The 16,725-nt window shown below is 43.2% G+C and overlaps 3 protein-coding genes across 3 annotated transcripts; 2 read left to right on the top strand and 1 right to left on the bottom strand.

Annotated features, from left to right (window-relative positions):
• The first annotated feature begins 262 nt into the window (after positions 1–262).
• On the top strand, positions 263–4,596 carry tex30 (testis expressed 30). Its single transcript, XM_029703155.1, has 5 exons — positions 263–662; positions 750–986; positions 1,160–1,211; positions 3,785–3,999; positions 4,295–4,596. Exons 1-5 carry the CDS (start codon positions 645–647, stop codon positions 4,451–4,453), a joined length of 681 nt encoding a protein of 226 aa, XP_029559015.1. The 5' UTR covers positions 263–644; the 3' UTR covers positions 4,454–4,596.
• Positions 4,597–4,753: 157 nt separating this feature from the next.
• Positions 4,754–11,148, top strand: rmp64 (ribonuclease MRP subunit p64). The gene is made up of 9 exons (XM_029703154.1): positions 4,754–4,875; positions 5,145–5,299; positions 8,257–8,345; positions 8,581–8,709; positions 9,197–9,274; positions 9,398–9,750; positions 9,963–10,024; positions 10,159–10,388; positions 10,547–11,148. Exons 1-9 carry the CDS (start codon positions 4,779–4,781, stop codon positions 10,914–10,916), a joined length of 1,563 nt encoding a protein of 520 aa, XP_029559014.1. The 5' UTR covers positions 4,754–4,778; the 3' UTR covers positions 10,917–11,148.
• A 917-nt stretch (positions 11,149–12,065) lies between these two features.
• LOC115156370 (toll-like receptor 13) lies at positions 12,066–13,975 on the bottom strand. Its single transcript, XM_075074243.1, is given in 3 exon segments — positions 12,066–12,237; positions 12,239–12,278; positions 13,837–13,975. Coding segments are annotated over 3 exon segments (351 nt in total).
• Positions 13,976–16,725: the final 2,750 nt, after the last annotated feature.

The following is a 16,725-nucleotide window of genomic DNA, read 5'->3' as shown; positions in this document are numbered from 1 at the left end:
CATATCACAGGTTAAAGTTATACACAATAGAAGCATGTAAAGACAAACACACAGATGTTAGTTGATTATATGATAGACGCATTGTATTGTTTCCCTTGTTAGACTTCCATGTAATAGCCCTATAGATTTGTGGAACTGATAGCTTTAAGGAAATGGGCAAAGTGCCTCTCTGACAGTAGTCTACATCCTATGAGGCATATTTACAATAATAAAGCAAGACCTGACCTTGGAAATGTAATTGTCACTCCACACACACACACACACTGGCTAGTCCATCCAGGACTGACACACACCCATCGCCAGTGTGTGTAGTTGGGAGGGTTATTGCTCATAGTCTGGCAAACACCTAACTCGAAGTCCTCCTGTCACAGCTCTCCCTCGCTGTGAGTCGCACCACTGTCGGCAAGGCTATATTGCTCTGGGAGCAAGGAAAAATGACACATTGTGTATTCAAATCTTAGTATAGATATGACTGTGAGTTTCCAACCATTTATTATAGTCAAATAAATTCTCCCAAATTCTCAATTGTAATTGTGTGGTACCATCGACTCCAGTACACTAGATGGCGTGTTATGAATAGTTTACAGTGAAGTTGAGAAGTCACGTGATTTAGATGAAGCCGTGCGGGATAAACAAATGGGAGCATGGACACGATTCAGGAGGTAAAATGTTTGTTCACTATTGATACAAGTATCGGATAGGTTACCTGGTCAAGTTTAAATGACTCACTAACTTGAATTACTTTGCAGGACAGCATGACAATACCTTTTGGGGCAAAACATCTAGTTGCTGTGTTGAGTATCCCAGCCAACGCTAGTGATGTGCAGACTGCTGTCATCCTGACCCACGGGGCTGGTGGGGACATGAACTTCAAGCATTTGGTTTCTCTTGCTCATGCACTTTCATCGAATGGCCTGCTATGTCTTCGCTTCACATGTAAAGGTTTAAACCTGGTTTACAGAGTGAAGGCTTACCATGCCGTTTGGGTAAGAATTATTTTCGAAATACAGATTTGTGCATGTTTCGTTCCATAGACGACGTGAATAAAGAATACCAAGTCATAAAAAACCTTGTCTTTAGTTGGCTATGAAGATCTACTCTAGTTAATTCACTGAATGCAAGTGTGCCATTTATGGAAATATTCTATTTGATTTTGCAGGAATACTTGAAAAATCTTGAGAAATTCACAATAAGAAACATATTTCTTGGTGGTAAGCAATCAAAACTATTTTATAACCTCAAATCTTATTGGCCTTATGTATTTCCCAGTGATGAGCCACACTTGGGGTTTATGCTTACATAACAAACCAATACAATTGCATCATTTTGAAAGATCCTTGCTCAATGTTTATCTGCACATAGCTCTACTATATCTCCAACCCCTTGCCCAGACAGTGGCCCTCCTCACCTGGGTCCTTATTAGCTTCTATACCAATGATTTATAAACTCAGCAAAACATGAAATGTCCTCTCACTGCCAACTGTGTTTATTTTCAGCAAACTTAACATGTGTAAATATTTGTATGAACATAAGATTCAACAACTGATACATAAACTGAACAAGTTCCACAGACATGTGACTAACAGAAATGGAACAAGGGGGGGGGGGGTCAAAATCAAAAGTAACAGTCAGTATCTGGTGTGGCCACCAGCTGCATTAAGTACTGCAGTGCATTTTCTCCTCATGGACTGCACCAGATTTGCCAGTTCTTGCTGTGAGATGTTACCCCATTCTTCCACCCAGGCACCTGCAAGTTCCCGGACATTTCTGAGCGGAATGGCGCTAGCCCTCACCCTCCGATCCAACAGGTCCCAGACGTGCTTGACGGGATTGAGATCCGGGCTCTTCGCTGGCCATGGCAGAACACTGACATTCCTGTCTTGCAGGAAATCACACACAGAACGATCAGTATGGCTGGTAGCATTGTCATGCTGGAGGGTCATGTCAGGATAAGCCTGCAGGAAGGGTACCACATGAGGGAGGAGGATGTCTTCCCTGTAACACACAGCGTTGAGATTGTCTGCAATGACAACAAGCTCAGTCCGATGATGCTGTGACACACCGCCCCAGACCATGATGGACCCTCCACCTCCAAATCGATCCCGCTCCAGAGTACAGGCCTCGGTGTAACGCTCATTCCTTCGACGATAAACGCAAATCTGACCATCACCCCTGGTGAGACAAAACCGTGACTCGTCAGAGAAGAACACTTTTTGCCAGTCCTGTCTGGTCCAGCGACGATAGGGTTTGTGCCCGTAGGTGACATTGTTTCCCGTGATGTCTGGTGAGGCCCTGCCTTACAACAGGCCTACAAGCCCTCAGTCCAGCCTCTCTCAGCCTATTGCGGACAGTCTGAGCACTGTCCCGCAGGTGTGATGTTCGGCTGTACCGATCCTGTGCAGGTGTTGTTACACGTGGTCTGCCACTGCGAGGATGATCAGCTGTCCGTCCTGTCTCCATGTAGCGCTGTCTTAGGCGTCTCACAATACGGACATTGCAATTTATTGCCCTGGCCACATCTGCAGTCCTCATGCCTCCTTGCACGCAGATGAGCAGGGACCCTGGGCATCTTTCTTTTGGTGTTTTTCAGAGTCAGTAAAAAGGCCTCTTTAGTGTCCTAAGTTTTCATAACTGTGACCTTAATTGCCTACCGTCTGTAAGCTGTTAGTTTCTTAACAACCGTTCCACAGGTGCATGTTCATTAATTGTTTATGGTTCATTGAACAAGCATGGGAAACAGTGTTTAAACCCTTTACAATGAAGATCTGCTAAGATAATTTGTAAAAATAAAAATATATTTGAAAGACAGGGTCCTGAAAAAGGGACGTTTCTTTTTTTGCTGAGTTTATATACACTAGATGACTCAATGGCCAATACATAGCATCTGCAATCCAGGTATATATTCATTATTATAAACTGGGTGGTTTGAGACCTGAATTCTGTTTGGCTGAAGGCCATGGTATATTTAAGCAATAAGGGCCGAGGAGGTGTGGTATATGGCCAATTTACCACAGCTAAAGGCTGTTCTTCGGGACGATGCATCGCAGAGTGCCTGGATACAGCCCTTAGCCGTGGTATATTGGCCATATATTACAAACCCCCGATGTGCCTTATTGCTATTATAAACTGGTTACCAATGTAATTAAAGCTGTAAAAATAAGTGTTTTGTCATACCCGTGGTATACGGTCTGATATACTATGGCTGTCAGCCAATCAGCATTCAGGGCTCGAACCACCCAGTTTATAAGACCGTACCACGGGTATGACAAAACATTTAGTTTGACTGCTCTAATTACATTGGTAACCAGTTTATAATAGCAATAAGTTTCCTCAGGGTTTGTGATAAATGACCAATATACCATGGCTAAAGGCTGTGTCCAGGCACTCTGCGTTGCGTGTGCATAAGAACAGCCCTTAGCCGTGGTATATTGGCGATATCACACCTCCTTGGGCCTTATTGCTTAATTGTTCTATACCCGCAGTCGTAAATCACGCCCATTTCTAAAATGTATCTTACTAAAATTGTATTTTGAACCTAACCTTAACTGCACGGCTAACCTTATGCCTAACCATATTTATTTTCCAAAAAGCACTTTTTTTGTAGCCAATTTTGACTTTGTGGCTGTGGAAGCTACTGAAAACTCCTCACCAGGGACATATTCTGAGTATTGGTGGTTACTGGGGGCATGAGTATTGAGCATTGTTAATTGATCCATAAACTAGTTCTTCTTAAGCAATCACTTCCAAGACTGATATAATACTCACTGTGTACCCTCCACTTCAGGACGTTCTATGGGGTCTCGTGCTGCCTCTGCCCTGGCCAGACAGCTCAGTGATGGGTCAGAGGATGCATTGCAGGGACTGGTCTGTCTGTCCTTTCCCCTACACCCTCCAGGACTGACACACGCTCATCGACAGCGGAGTGAGGACCTCAGGGCGCTGCCCAAGGAGGTGCCTGTACTGTTTCTGTCTGGTACTGCAGACAACATGTGTGAGAAGGTGAGAATGGTGATGGGTGTCTTTTGGTTAATGCATGAACATCAGCAGATCGGAGGAATATGATCATTCACAGAAACCATTGAAGTTTGCACATGTACGTCTCTATTTTTGATGATGCATGTGTTTCACTTCAAACTGATTACACGTCTCCCTTATAATGAAACTGTTCAAGTTTGCACATGCATCTCTCATTTGATTGTGTATGTTATTTTAGTATTTCAAACTGATGGGCTGGAAGAAACATTCTTTTCTAGTCCCAATTTTGTTTTGCACTGGTGATTTTTCCTTTGTCCAGATCCTTCTGGATGATGTGTTAAAGGAGATGAAGTCTCCAGCGACTGTTCACTGGATTGAAGGAGGCAGCCATGGGCTGACAGTGAAGGGAAGGGCTGAGGAGTCTGTGCTGGATGAAGTCAACTCACATGTCGTATCATGGATTTTGGAACATACTTGAACCTTCCTGACTCTTTCTATGCTCAAGTATTTTTTTTTTTAGCTCCACACATTCTGTATAATTTTGTCATTTGGTTTGATGAATTCATGTGTTTGTTGGTGTATTTATGATGTGGATTAAATCTATACTTTTATAATACCAGAGATAGTATTTTGTTTATTTTGGGTAAGGTATTTACATAGATTGGCAATAAATAATAGCCTGCTGGTTGCTTCTCTGAAACAGCAGTGTGCCGAGGTGCAATTGTACCTTTAAATCCTGGCGATGACGTTGATATTTCCTTGATTCTAATTGGGTAGCTTTCACTTCCTTGGTTTGCGATGAAATGGACGTGAGCATGGCTGAAGAACCGTGGAATAAAGTAAACATTCCCTTTCCAAGTGCGGTTTCAACTGTCCATGTACCATTCGGCCTCTCAACAGGTATGTAGTTTGTCGCATTTCTGCATACACTTTTTGGAGCGCCCTTTCGCTGTGTGATAATGGCCACATTAGCTCACGGAAACTAGCCCTGCTGCAGACTACAGCAAGCAACGGTACACACGTGGGGAGTGTTCTGACTGATGCCAGAGAAAATTGCTCTTGCGCTGTAAAAGTTAGGCTAACTAGATGAATGTTATTTACATCACAATTGTGCGGTGTCTTTTTACTGCTTATTTCATGCGTGTGTGTGTACTGTGCATTGTATTTAGGTACATATGTAAAACGTGTCCTGGAGGAAAATGGGAAAGTGCTCAAGTTGCTTGGCAGTCGAGTCCTGCAGACTGAGATCCGTGTCCTGTACGAGCTTCTCTATGTTCTCAATAACAGCCTCAGGCAACACAAGACTTTCAGGATTCTCAAACAGGTGAGGATCAAGAAAAAGGCCTGCGTTACCTGACCATTTATTGTTGTTTTTACCAACTAAGTTGTAGCCTATTATGATTATAGTTATTAACAATATTACCTATTCTGACCATTATTACTAGGCTACTGTTCCAGCTGATAGGCTTTATTAGGTAACATTATGTAATGTTAAGCATAGCACAGAATTTTCAATGAGATCAGATTTGAAATAGACAAGATTGCGGTGTGCACATTGTTGGATTACTACTTCAGGGTGAAAAAATATATTTCATTTAATAATGGAGCATTTTCTAAATTCAATCAAACCCCCTGCAACTAAATGTGGACGTTTAGACTTGTGTTGACTTCCAAGTTGGGAATTGAGTATCACCAATTCTAGGTTTACTTCCATGAAAACCATATTTGAGTTTTAGATTTGAGTTATAGTGAAACAAGTAAATTCTGGTTTTATAACAGTTTGTTGCAGAAGTGATATATTCTGGTCTTTTGGTAGAAAAGTCTAGTCTCTTTTTAACCTAGCGGTTCAACTCTACCATTGATATCGTGATGTATCTCTATGTCATCTCAAGGGAGGGGTTTGATATGAAATACACTCTTCTAGATGTGCTGGGTGGTACCACCTCAAGGGAGGGGTTCCATATGAAATACACTCTTCTAGATGTGCTGGGTGGTACCACCTCAAGGGAGGGGTTCCATATGAAATACACTCTTCTAGATGTGCTGGGTGGTGCCACCTCAAGGGAGGGGTTCGATATGAAATACACTCTTCTAGATGTGCTGGGTGGTGCCACCTCAAGGGAGGGGTTCCATATGAAATACACTCTTCTAGATGTGCTGGGTGGTACCACCTCAAGGGAGGGGTTCGATATGAAATACACTCTTCTAGATGTGCTGGGTGGTACCACCTCAAGGGAGGGGTTTGATATGAAATACACTCTCTTCTAGATGTGCTGGGTGGTGCCACCTCAAGGGAGGGGTTTGATATGAAATACACTCTCTTCTAGATGTGCTGGGTGGTGCCACCTCAAGGGAGTGGTTTGATATGAAATACACTCTTCTAGATGTGCTGGGTGGTGCCACCTCAAGGGAGGGGTTCGATATGAAATACACTCTTCTAGATGTGCTGGGTGGTACCACCTCAAGGGAGGGGTTCCATATGAAATACACTCTTCTAGATGTGCTGGGTGGTGCCACCTCAAGGGAGGGGTTCGATATGAAATACACTCTTCTAGATGTGCTGGGTGGTGCCACCTCAAGGGAGGGGTTCCATATGAAATACACTCTTCTAGATGTGCTGGGTGGTGCCACCTCAAGGGAGGGGTTTGATATGAAATACACTCTTCTAGATGTGCTGGGTGGTACCACCTCAAGGGAGGGGTTTGATATGAAATACACTCTTCTAGATGTGCTGGGTGGTGCCACCTCAAGGGAGGGGTTTGATATGAAATACACTCTTCTAGATGTGCTGGGTGGTGCCACCTCAAGGCTTACTATAAAAGCTGGTGACAGCATGACTTATTTGACAATGGTCTTGACTAGACTACTGACATTACACATAATTCAAAAGGCAGTAAGGCACATTTCCGCATCTGACCAAATTCAAAGTTTTTTGCTTACCGTTTCATACACATCTATATTGCTTTTACGAAGAAAGAAAACGTGTAGACTGTGAATTATACCTTTATATGCGTAGCTATATCCATTGTAACAAGTAGATGTCAACTTGTATTTTTTTCCTCAACCGTTATGACTGATGGTGCAGTCTACTAAAACAGTTGGCTCATAGTTCAATGGTGGTAAGTTCTAATTCCACATGGGGCATATAAATCCTTTATTTACAATATTCATACCGTGCTCACACACTTCTAATTCTGAAAAGTGGAAGCTTAGGCCTTCGCTCTGGTAGTAGTTGCTACCAGCTCTCACAGTCTCAGGTCAGAATTAAACATCCATGTTTCTGAAATGTCAAATTTCAAAGTGTTTTAAGGTTAAATTTAGGCATTAACTCCAAATTCTCAAGGTTAGGCATTAAGGTAAGGGTTAAGGTTTGGGATAGGCTTAAAACAAGAATATCAAAATCAACGTTATGTTGCTGGATTTGAACTTGGAATTGGTGGCAGATGCTTTCCACCATCTCCGTACACAACGCCCTAGTAAAACCGGAACCTCACTGTTGCCCCTAGTGGCTGGTTTCCACTTCATCTCCTCATGTCCTCAGACATGGATGGACTTCGAATACTGACTTGTATCACGGGTACCAAAGACATCTTAAATCAGTTTTGTTTGATATTTTTCTGCCATGCGTAATATGCGGTACACTATGTAATGTATAAGGCACAATGTTTATTAAACACACCTCCAGGCTGTGTAAGGGCTATTTGACCAAGAAGGAGAGTGATGGAATGCTGCTTCAGATGACCTGGCTTCCGCAGTCACCCGACCTCAACCCAATTGAGATGGTTTGGGATGTGTTGGACCGCAGAGTGAAGGAAAAGCAGCCAACAAGTGCTCAGCATATGTGGGAACTCCTTCAAGACTGTTGGAAAAGCATTCCAGGTGAAGTGGGTTGAGAGAATGCCAAGAGTGTGCAAAGCTGTCAAGGCAAAGGGTGGCTACTTTGAAGAATCTCAAATATAAAATATATTTACATTTGTTTACACTTTTTTTGGTTACTACATGATTCAATATGTTTTATTTCATAGTTTTGATGTCTTCACTATTATTCTACAATGTAGAAAATAGTAAAAATAAAGAAAAACCCTTGAATGAGTCATGGTGGCCGCAGTGCAATATAGAAGTATGCCGAAAACCAGCGACCAATACATTTTCACCCGAGATATCCTTTTTTCAAAATAGCCCAACTGCGGAAAAACCATGGCAACCCTACCCCCAGGGCTAAAATGAGTTTGACACCACTGATGTAGAGGGTTATTGACTGAGTTTTGAAAACCCCTGCAGGTTGAACAATGCATAAACCGGTTGAAGGAAATGAAGCTGGATGCTGCTCTTCTGGACCTGAAGGAGCTATGTCCAAAGAAAGTGCAAAGGTACTAACTAGCTAGAATTCCTCTGCATTTAGCTATTAGCAAATGGTTCTGTGCCAGGGAATTTACATGCCCTTGTTGGACTACTTAGCTGCATCTAATCGTGCAGACACAGCACACTATCGAGCATCAAGATCCATATAACTTGTTTTTGGGTCTATGTTTATTTGATATCCAATACACCGTAGACTAACTGTGTCATCTTGATGTGTGTATATCTGTATGCTTGTGTTTGCAGCCAGCTGGCTATGGAGACAGGTCAGTGTGATGTCCCCAGTCAGCCCATGCTGGAATGGCTTTGTCTCAAGGTGTTGGGAGCTGCCAGACTGATGACATGTCTGCTCAATCACTGCACCAGAGCCTTCATGTATCCTTCTCTCTCTCACCCTCTCCTCTGGGAGACTTCAGCTGCTATCTCTTTTTACCTCTCTTTTTTGCTTAAGTGTCCTTTGGTTTTTTTAAAGGTGCTCTAAATCCAATGTATTATTATTACTATATAAATGACCGTTGCTGGCGTTCCAGGTCATCTTTTTTTGCAGTTGCATATTGTTAGGTCTCACGACGCCTGGGGAAGTGTTTAACTTGTCAGGAACCACAGTAATACCTACTCAGCCATCAACATGTCTTAATGCATCTTGAGACATATCCAGAGATGACTTAAGACCAATCTAAATGAAGACGTCTCGAGACAAAAGTGATGACGGGGTATGTAATAACATGACAATCTTCTGTAATGTGCAGCATGACTGCAAAAAAAAAAAAAAAAGACAACCTGGAACGCAACAATGGTCTCAGTGTAGACATGTATACATGAACATGGTGTGTATGATTGCCTTGACCAGTCTCCTCTCCAGACTAGCAAAGCAGCACCTCCACTCAAAGGAATTCATTATGTTGAACGTGGTGCTCACCAGCATGCTTAGTCGACTGTGGTGAGTCCTGTGGCTCTTTCAGGGTCATGTCTGACGTACTGCTTTTCACTCAAACCTGTATGTAATTGACTCTGTAAGTGGAAGTGACTCCGGATAGGAGTGATGTATCTTTCTGCTCCTCAGGGTGTTCTTCCGGGGCATCCTGGGTAGCCTGGCCCCTCTCTACCAGCACCTCCTGGAGCTCCTGAAGGAGGTGTCCCAGGCTCAGGCAATGGCCTTCCTCATAGACTTCACCCTGCCTGCAGGGATGGCAGAGTTCCTCGGGCCCTCTGACTCTTCCTTGTTGAAGATGCAGCATTCCCGGGCCCCTAAGGGCCTTGGCGGGAAAGGAGCCTCCAGGTCCTCTGTGCTCAACAGACTTTTCAGAGAGGAGGGAGAGGAGAGGAGGGAGCAGGCTCTGGGTGGTCCCTCCAATAGGAAGAGCAGCAAAGTGGATCTGGGAACTGCAGTCTTACTCCAGAGAACTGGTGATACAGGTCAGTGTCATCGGCCTCTGCATTCCTTGCTTTCTGGGGTTTCAGGCTGGGTATTTATAAAGCACTTTGTGACAGCTGCTGATGTAAAAGGGACTTTATAAAATACATTTGATAGATTGATCTATTTTTTTGTAGCTCTCCTGGCATAGCCTATATTCTGTTGTTTACATTTGAACATATAATATAACCGTCATATAATTTCCTTATAACAGGTGCCGTCTCTGGATTTGATATGAAGCAATTGCTGAAACGAACCCATGGCGGTATCACAGAGGTATGTGTGGTTGTTTTTATGTCAGAATATTATATGCATTACACCTTTTTAAATCCACTGCTTTCATTTGAGTTAGTTATTGGATGATGAGTGTTGTTACTTATACTAGATTGTCATTTGAACTCTTTGTGCAGGTGTCAACAGAACAAGTGCAGCCTTCATTACTGGATGCTGCTGTGATTGGTCAGAAGAGGAAGTTTCTGAAGCAACTGAAAACAGCCCCCACTTTCAGCAACATGGCCGCCCACCTGGAGGAAGTGATGCGATGGTGTGAAAGCAGGAAGCTGCGTCAGGAGAAGGGGCGTCTGACGTTCCTGAACCTGAAGTGCCAGAGGATGAAACGCCTGGAATCAGAGGGCTGCAGGTACAGGGACTCTATTTTAACTGGGCTTTTAATAATATTGTCTATTGCATCTATCGGACTATCACAATGGGACATCTTTGCACACCTTTTCCAAACTAAAACTTCCAGTCACATTAATGATGGGGAACCTATGTGGTGTTTGTTCTTGGTCTCCCCAGTGTACAAGGGAAACTAACGCGCTACAAACGGGAGGTTTGCTGGGCCCTGTCACTCAGAGGGGCGGTACCCAGGACCTGTCAGCCGCTGAAGACACTGTGGAGGAGGGCTCACCCTAGAATTTGCTTTCAGCCATTCAGGACTGCATTTGAACCAATCACAAGTGCATTCTGTGTCAACAGAAAACGGTCACTAAGACAGAAGAGAAACAGGAGTATTTCACCAGGCACACCGGGGGATGTGGCCACGATGACTGATGACCAGTCCTTTAGCAATGAGCTTAGCAACCAAAGTAGAGACACTCCAGTTCAGAAACCCTTGGATCTGAACGAGACTAACATTGATGACATTTTTGCCTTCATAGGTTTCTAAGACCCCAAAACCCTGGCCTATGGGATAAAAGGGGTTCTCAGCTTTCATGATTTAAACAAAGAAATCCACACAAGGTTTTCTTGGTTGCATGTGTTTCATCTCTGACATCAAGTTACAATTTTTTCACTGATGTTTTCTAGACCTACATCAGTCGCTTGCCTTAAGTTTTTCTTAAAGTAGCCTATTATTAAAATGTTTTAGAAACGTGGTATTAAACCTATGCAAACCCTTAGTCTGTGTGCAGTATTCACTTTTTTATCGAATTAGATTTGTCATTTACAGGAAAACTGCTAATACATTGCCTACAAATAAATGTTAACTTTTCTTTAAGACGAATCATAAACAGAAAATGGCAAGTTTCCAACATTTCAGCTAGATGCCTTTTTTTCAAGGGCATAAATTATAATCAAATAATACATTAAAACTGGGTTCCTTCCAATTCACAAATATTGCCTAGAATTCACCTGATTGGATGGAAAGGGGGTGTGATAAACCATAAACTCTACAGGTCAAAATGCAAGGTAAACAATCAGCAGGGATACCTAGTCAGTTATTCAACTGAAATGTGCTCTTCGCAGTTAACCCAACCACTGAATCAGAGAGGTGCGGTGGGCTACCTTATTCGACATCATCGGCATCCAGGGAGCAGTTGTTGGGGGTAGAACGGCAGATTTTTCCACCTTGCCTGCTCAGGGATTTGAACCAGCGCCCTTTCGGTAACTGGCCCAATGCTCTTAACTCCTGCCTCAATTAGCAACCGGCGTACAAACCTCTTTTGATTTATGTTGAAATGAAAATAACTGCTTCATTGTATGAACATTAATTTATTGTCACTCACAGCAGATGGACAGGTTGTTCTCAACCTGATATACTGTAAAACAGAAAGGCATCAAAACCACAGAGTTCTGAGAGCCTTTTTCAGTTGCTCTTAGCAACAACGATGCATATGTGTATTGGAAAAACAGGTTAAAAGTCCTCAGTACAAAATTCTCAACATATCTGCCAACCTTCTATCAGCATCAACACAAGGTCCTACATAAACCTCTGAGCTTACGCTTCAGTCCGAGGGTTTCATTTTAGCCCACAATTTGTCCCAGAATGCCTGGTGCTGATGGTGGTCTTGGTGCCATTCCAGATAGGTCCTGGACTTCACCAGGCCAGCCAGGCAGTGAGGGGGATCTTCTCCAGGAAGATCAGGAGAAGGCTGTCCCTTTGCTCCACCTGCAACCTGGAGGTGGCCAGCTGAATCTCCAGGGAACACCAGTTACTGCGCAGGTAGTGGCGACTGACCAGGCAGAGGGTGTGGCGGCTCCGGTAGAGACTCTGTGATGTTCTCCACAATGTCCTTCCCCTTCTGGAAGTCTACAGTTGTGGCCAAAAGTTTTGAGAGTGACACAAATGTTAATTTCCACAAAGTTTGCTGCTTCAGTGTCTTTAGATATTTTTGTCAGATGTTACTATGGAATACTGAAGTATAATTAGAAGCATTTCATAAGTGTCAAAGGCTTTTATTGACAATTACATGAAGTTGATGCAGAGTCAATATTTGCAGTGTTGACCCTTCTTTTTCAAGACCTCTGCAATCCGCCCTGGCATGCTGTCAATTAACTTCTGGGTCACATCCGGACTGATGGCAGCCCATTCTTGCATAATCAATGCTTGGAGTTTGTCAGAATTTGTGGGTTTTTGTTTGTCCACCCGCCTCTTGAGGATTGACCATAAGTTCTCAATGGGATTAAGGTCTGGGGAGTTTCCTGGCCATGGACCCAAAATATCAATGTTTTGTTCCCCGAGCCACTTAGTTATCACTTTTGCCTTATGGCAAGGTGCTCCATCATGCTAGAAAAGGCATTGTTTGTCACCAAGCTGTTCCTGGATTATTGGGAGAAATTGCTCTCGGAGGATGTGTTGGTACCATTCTTTATTCATGGCTGTGTTCTTAGGCAAAATTGTGAGTGAGCCCACTCCCTTGGCTGAGAAGCAACCGAACACATGAATGGTCTCAGGATGCTTTACTGTTGGCATGACACAGGACTGATGGTAGCGCTCACCTTGTCTTCTCCGGACAAGCTTTTTTCTGGATTCCCCAAACAATCGGAAAGGGGATTCATCAGAGGAAATGACTTTACCCCAGTCCTCAGCAGTCCAATCCCTGTATCTTTTGCAGAATATCAGTCTGTCCCTGATGTTTTTCCTGGAGAGAAGTGGCTTCTTTGCTGCCCTTCTTGAAACCAGGCCATCCTCCAAAAGTCTTTGTCTCACTGTGCGTGCAGATGCACTCACACCTGCCTGCTGCCATTCCTGACCAAGCTCTGCACTGGTGGTGCCCCGATCCCGCAGCTGAATCAACTTTAGGAGACGGTCCTGGCGATTGCTGGACTTTCTTGGGCACCCTGAAGCCTTCTTCGCGACAATTGAACCGCTCTCCTTGAAGTTCTTGATGATCCAATAAATGGTTGATTTAGGTCCAACCTTACTGGCAGCAATATCCTTGCCAGTGAATCCCTTTTTGGGCAAAGCAATGATGACGGCACATGTTTCCTTGCAGTTAATAATGATTGACAGAGGAAGAACAATGATTCCAAGCACCACCCTCCTTTTGAATCTTCCAGTCTGTTATTCAAACTCAATCAGCATGACAGAGTGATCTCCAGCCACACTCACACTTGTGTTAACGAGAGAATCACTGACATGATGTCAGCTGGTCCTTTTGTGGCAGGGCTGAAATGCAGTGGAAATGTTTTTGGGGATTCAGTTAATTTGCATGGCAAAGAGGGACTTTGCAATTAATTTCAATTCATCTGATCACTCTTCATAACATTCTGGAGTATATGCAAATTGCCATCAAAGAAACTGAGGCAGCAGACGTTGTGAAAATTTATATTTGTGTCATTCTCAAAACTTTTGGCCACGACTGTACTGTGTAGACAGAAGCACAGGAAAGGAGGACCCCTCTGTTCCAGGTTGGGCAGAAGCTCCTCCACCACCCAGCGCTCATCCTTCCCGCTGTAGGAGACAAATGCATCATAGTGGTAGCGCCCCCTGGTGTTGGATAGCATGGCCTCCAACGGCCAGCCAACGGTGATGTGGTAGAAGGGGAGGAGCTAGAGGCCAGCCAGGTTATGGATGAAAACCACCAGCATGAAGAACAGGACTCCCAGGATAGTCGCAGCAAAGAGCACAAGAACTCTGTTGTGCAGTTGGCTTCTGTGTACTTGACAAAGTTAGGTTTGTCTAACAAGCATATCAAGTCTTCCAAAGCTTAATTATGATCATGATTAAGCATGATCACTTCAACCTGCCTGTACCCCTTTGTCCGAGCAATGAGCCAAGCATTGTCACAACTGCAAAACATTTGTAGTGTATTAAATACTTAAGGCTAGAGAGAGGTTCAGTAAAGCTAGAATATATTGTAAATGTTCTCGATACGCAAATACGATGTTTTCAAAGATATGAAGTATTTTGTTAAACTTCCCTCGAGTCAATCCTGCAGTTTGAAAGTTTCAGAACATTCAGTTTGGTCAGGTTGTGAAAAATGTTGGCAGTACGCTGTATTGAAACATCCACCTCTACTTAGTCAGTTTTCTCAGGGGAATCAGCTGCTCGATGTTAAATCAACCACTTTTAGCTGAAAGCTTAGATCTGTACTCAAGTGTTTCCAATGATCTGAAGTACTTTCCCATGAATTCAGATCCACAAAGGAATTCCTCAGCATTAAAGATAAATGACAGACTCAAAGAAAGGTCTGTCACAGTCCTCAAATGACACGGTCTGGCCTTTGAGCTAGAGACTCAGATTGTGTTTGGATGTGACATTACTGCCAATTATCAACTGCATTGGCCTCATACCTGAACTAATGTACAGATGAGTCCGCTGCCTTAGAATGTCGCCCAATATGAGTGTCAGATTCAGCTTGATCACAGGTTCTGTAGGTGGAAAGTTCAAGTCCCCCAGAGAAACATGAGGTGTGTGAAAGACCTTGCCTCAATAGTGTGAATCAGTGGATTGTCCCTCAGGTCTAACAATGCCAAACTATGTAAACCAGTAAACATGTTTGCATGCATCTCTCCATCTTATTTTGTGTAATGTCTAAGAGCTCCAGATTTGTCAATCCCAGGAAATCAAAGTCTTCAATGTGTGAAATTAAATTCAGTGATAAAACCCGATTCTGCAGCTTCTCAAAACAACTGAACTGTTTTGCAAAAAGCATTTCTAGATAATTTCCCAATAGAATTTGATGTGTTATCCATGTAATTGGTTGTTTTTGGAAAAAGCAGAGATTGGGTCTATTTTGTGTCTGGCTATTTATCTCTAATTTATTAAGGATTTTGAGACTGGAAATAAAATTCCATTTAATATGTGAAGTAGGAGTTACCTTTTAAATGCAAATATTTCAGCCCAATGCATGATTCAACACTGGACATTGGAAGTTGGTAGTCACCTCGTACAAGTACTTGGGAGTATGGCTAGACGGTACACTGTCCTCTCAGCACATATCAAAGCTTCAGGCTTAAGTTAAATGTAGACTTTGTTTCCTCTATCATAATCGCTCCTCTTTCACCCCAGCTGCCAAACTAACCCCGATTCAGATGACCATGCTAGAGACATCATTTATAGATCGGCAGGTAAGGGTGCTCTCAAGTGGCTAGATTTGCTTTACCATTCGGCCATTCGATTTGCCACCAATGCTCCTTATAGGACACATCACTGCACTCTATACTCCTCTGTAAACTGGTCATCTCTGTATACCGTAGCAAGACCCACTGGTTGATGCTTATTTATAAAACCCTCTTAGGCCTCACTCCCCCTATCTGAGATATCAACTGCAGCCCTCATCCTCCACATACAACACCCATTCTGCCAGTCACATTCTGTTAAAGGTCCCCAAAGCACACACATCCATGGGTGGCTCCTCTTTTCAGTTTGCTGCAGCTAGCGACTGGAACGAGCTGCAACAAACACTCAAACTGGACAGTTTTATCTCAATCTCTTCATTCAAAGACTCAATCATGGACAGTCTTACTGACAGTTGTGGCTGCTTTGTGTGATGTATTGTTGTCTACCTTCTTGCCCTTTGTGCTGTTGTCTGTGCCCAATAATGTTTTTACCATATTTTGTGCTGCTACCATGTTATGTTGTGTTGCTTCCATGCTGTGTTGTCTTAGGTCTCTCTTTATGTAGTGTTGTGTTGTCTCTCTTGTTGTGATGTGTGTTTTGTCCTATATTTATATTGTATTTATTTTTAATCCCAGGTCCCCGCCCCTGCAGGAGGCCTTTTGCCTTTTGGTAGGCCGTCATTGTAAATAAGAATTTGTTTTTAACTGACTTGCCTAGTTAAATAAATAAAATACAATCAGGTGCCATTGCTGATAGCCTATTACCAAATATGGTCAAATGACTTGACTAGATCTCTGAATTTGTGAGGCCCAAAATGACAATCACACTACCCAATGATCATTGGCTCATTCAAATACACCTTTTGCAGATTTGGAAGGCCCTGGCTATTGCCGGTTGAAAATACTTGAGACAACCACGAATGTAAAGGTACTCCAGATCTTGAAGCTGAGACAAAAAGCCCAGACACATGGAACTATTTTGACCAAATTTCATGGATATGCAGACGATATTTGATATTAGGGGGAAGTCCAAGTAGATCCTCCTCAATGGCTGTGACATCTTGACAGGCAGCAGTGCACTGTTTTGCATGAAGACAGTTCCAGGTAGGCAAGTCTTCATCACTGTCAAAAATGTAGCATTTAGGAAGCATCCATCCACTAACACTCTGAATCCACTGGAGCAGACACAGCCT

This window comes from Salmo trutta, chromosome 20 (assembly GCF_901001165.1).
Source record: "Salmo trutta chromosome 20, fSalTru1.1, whole genome shotgun sequence".
In the NCBI taxonomy this organism is placed as follows: Eukaryota; Metazoa; Chordata; class Actinopteri; order Salmoniformes; family Salmonidae; genus Salmo; species Salmo trutta.
Note: the sequence above shows the minus strand (reverse complement) of the source record. Positions and strands in the feature narration are given on the sequence as shown.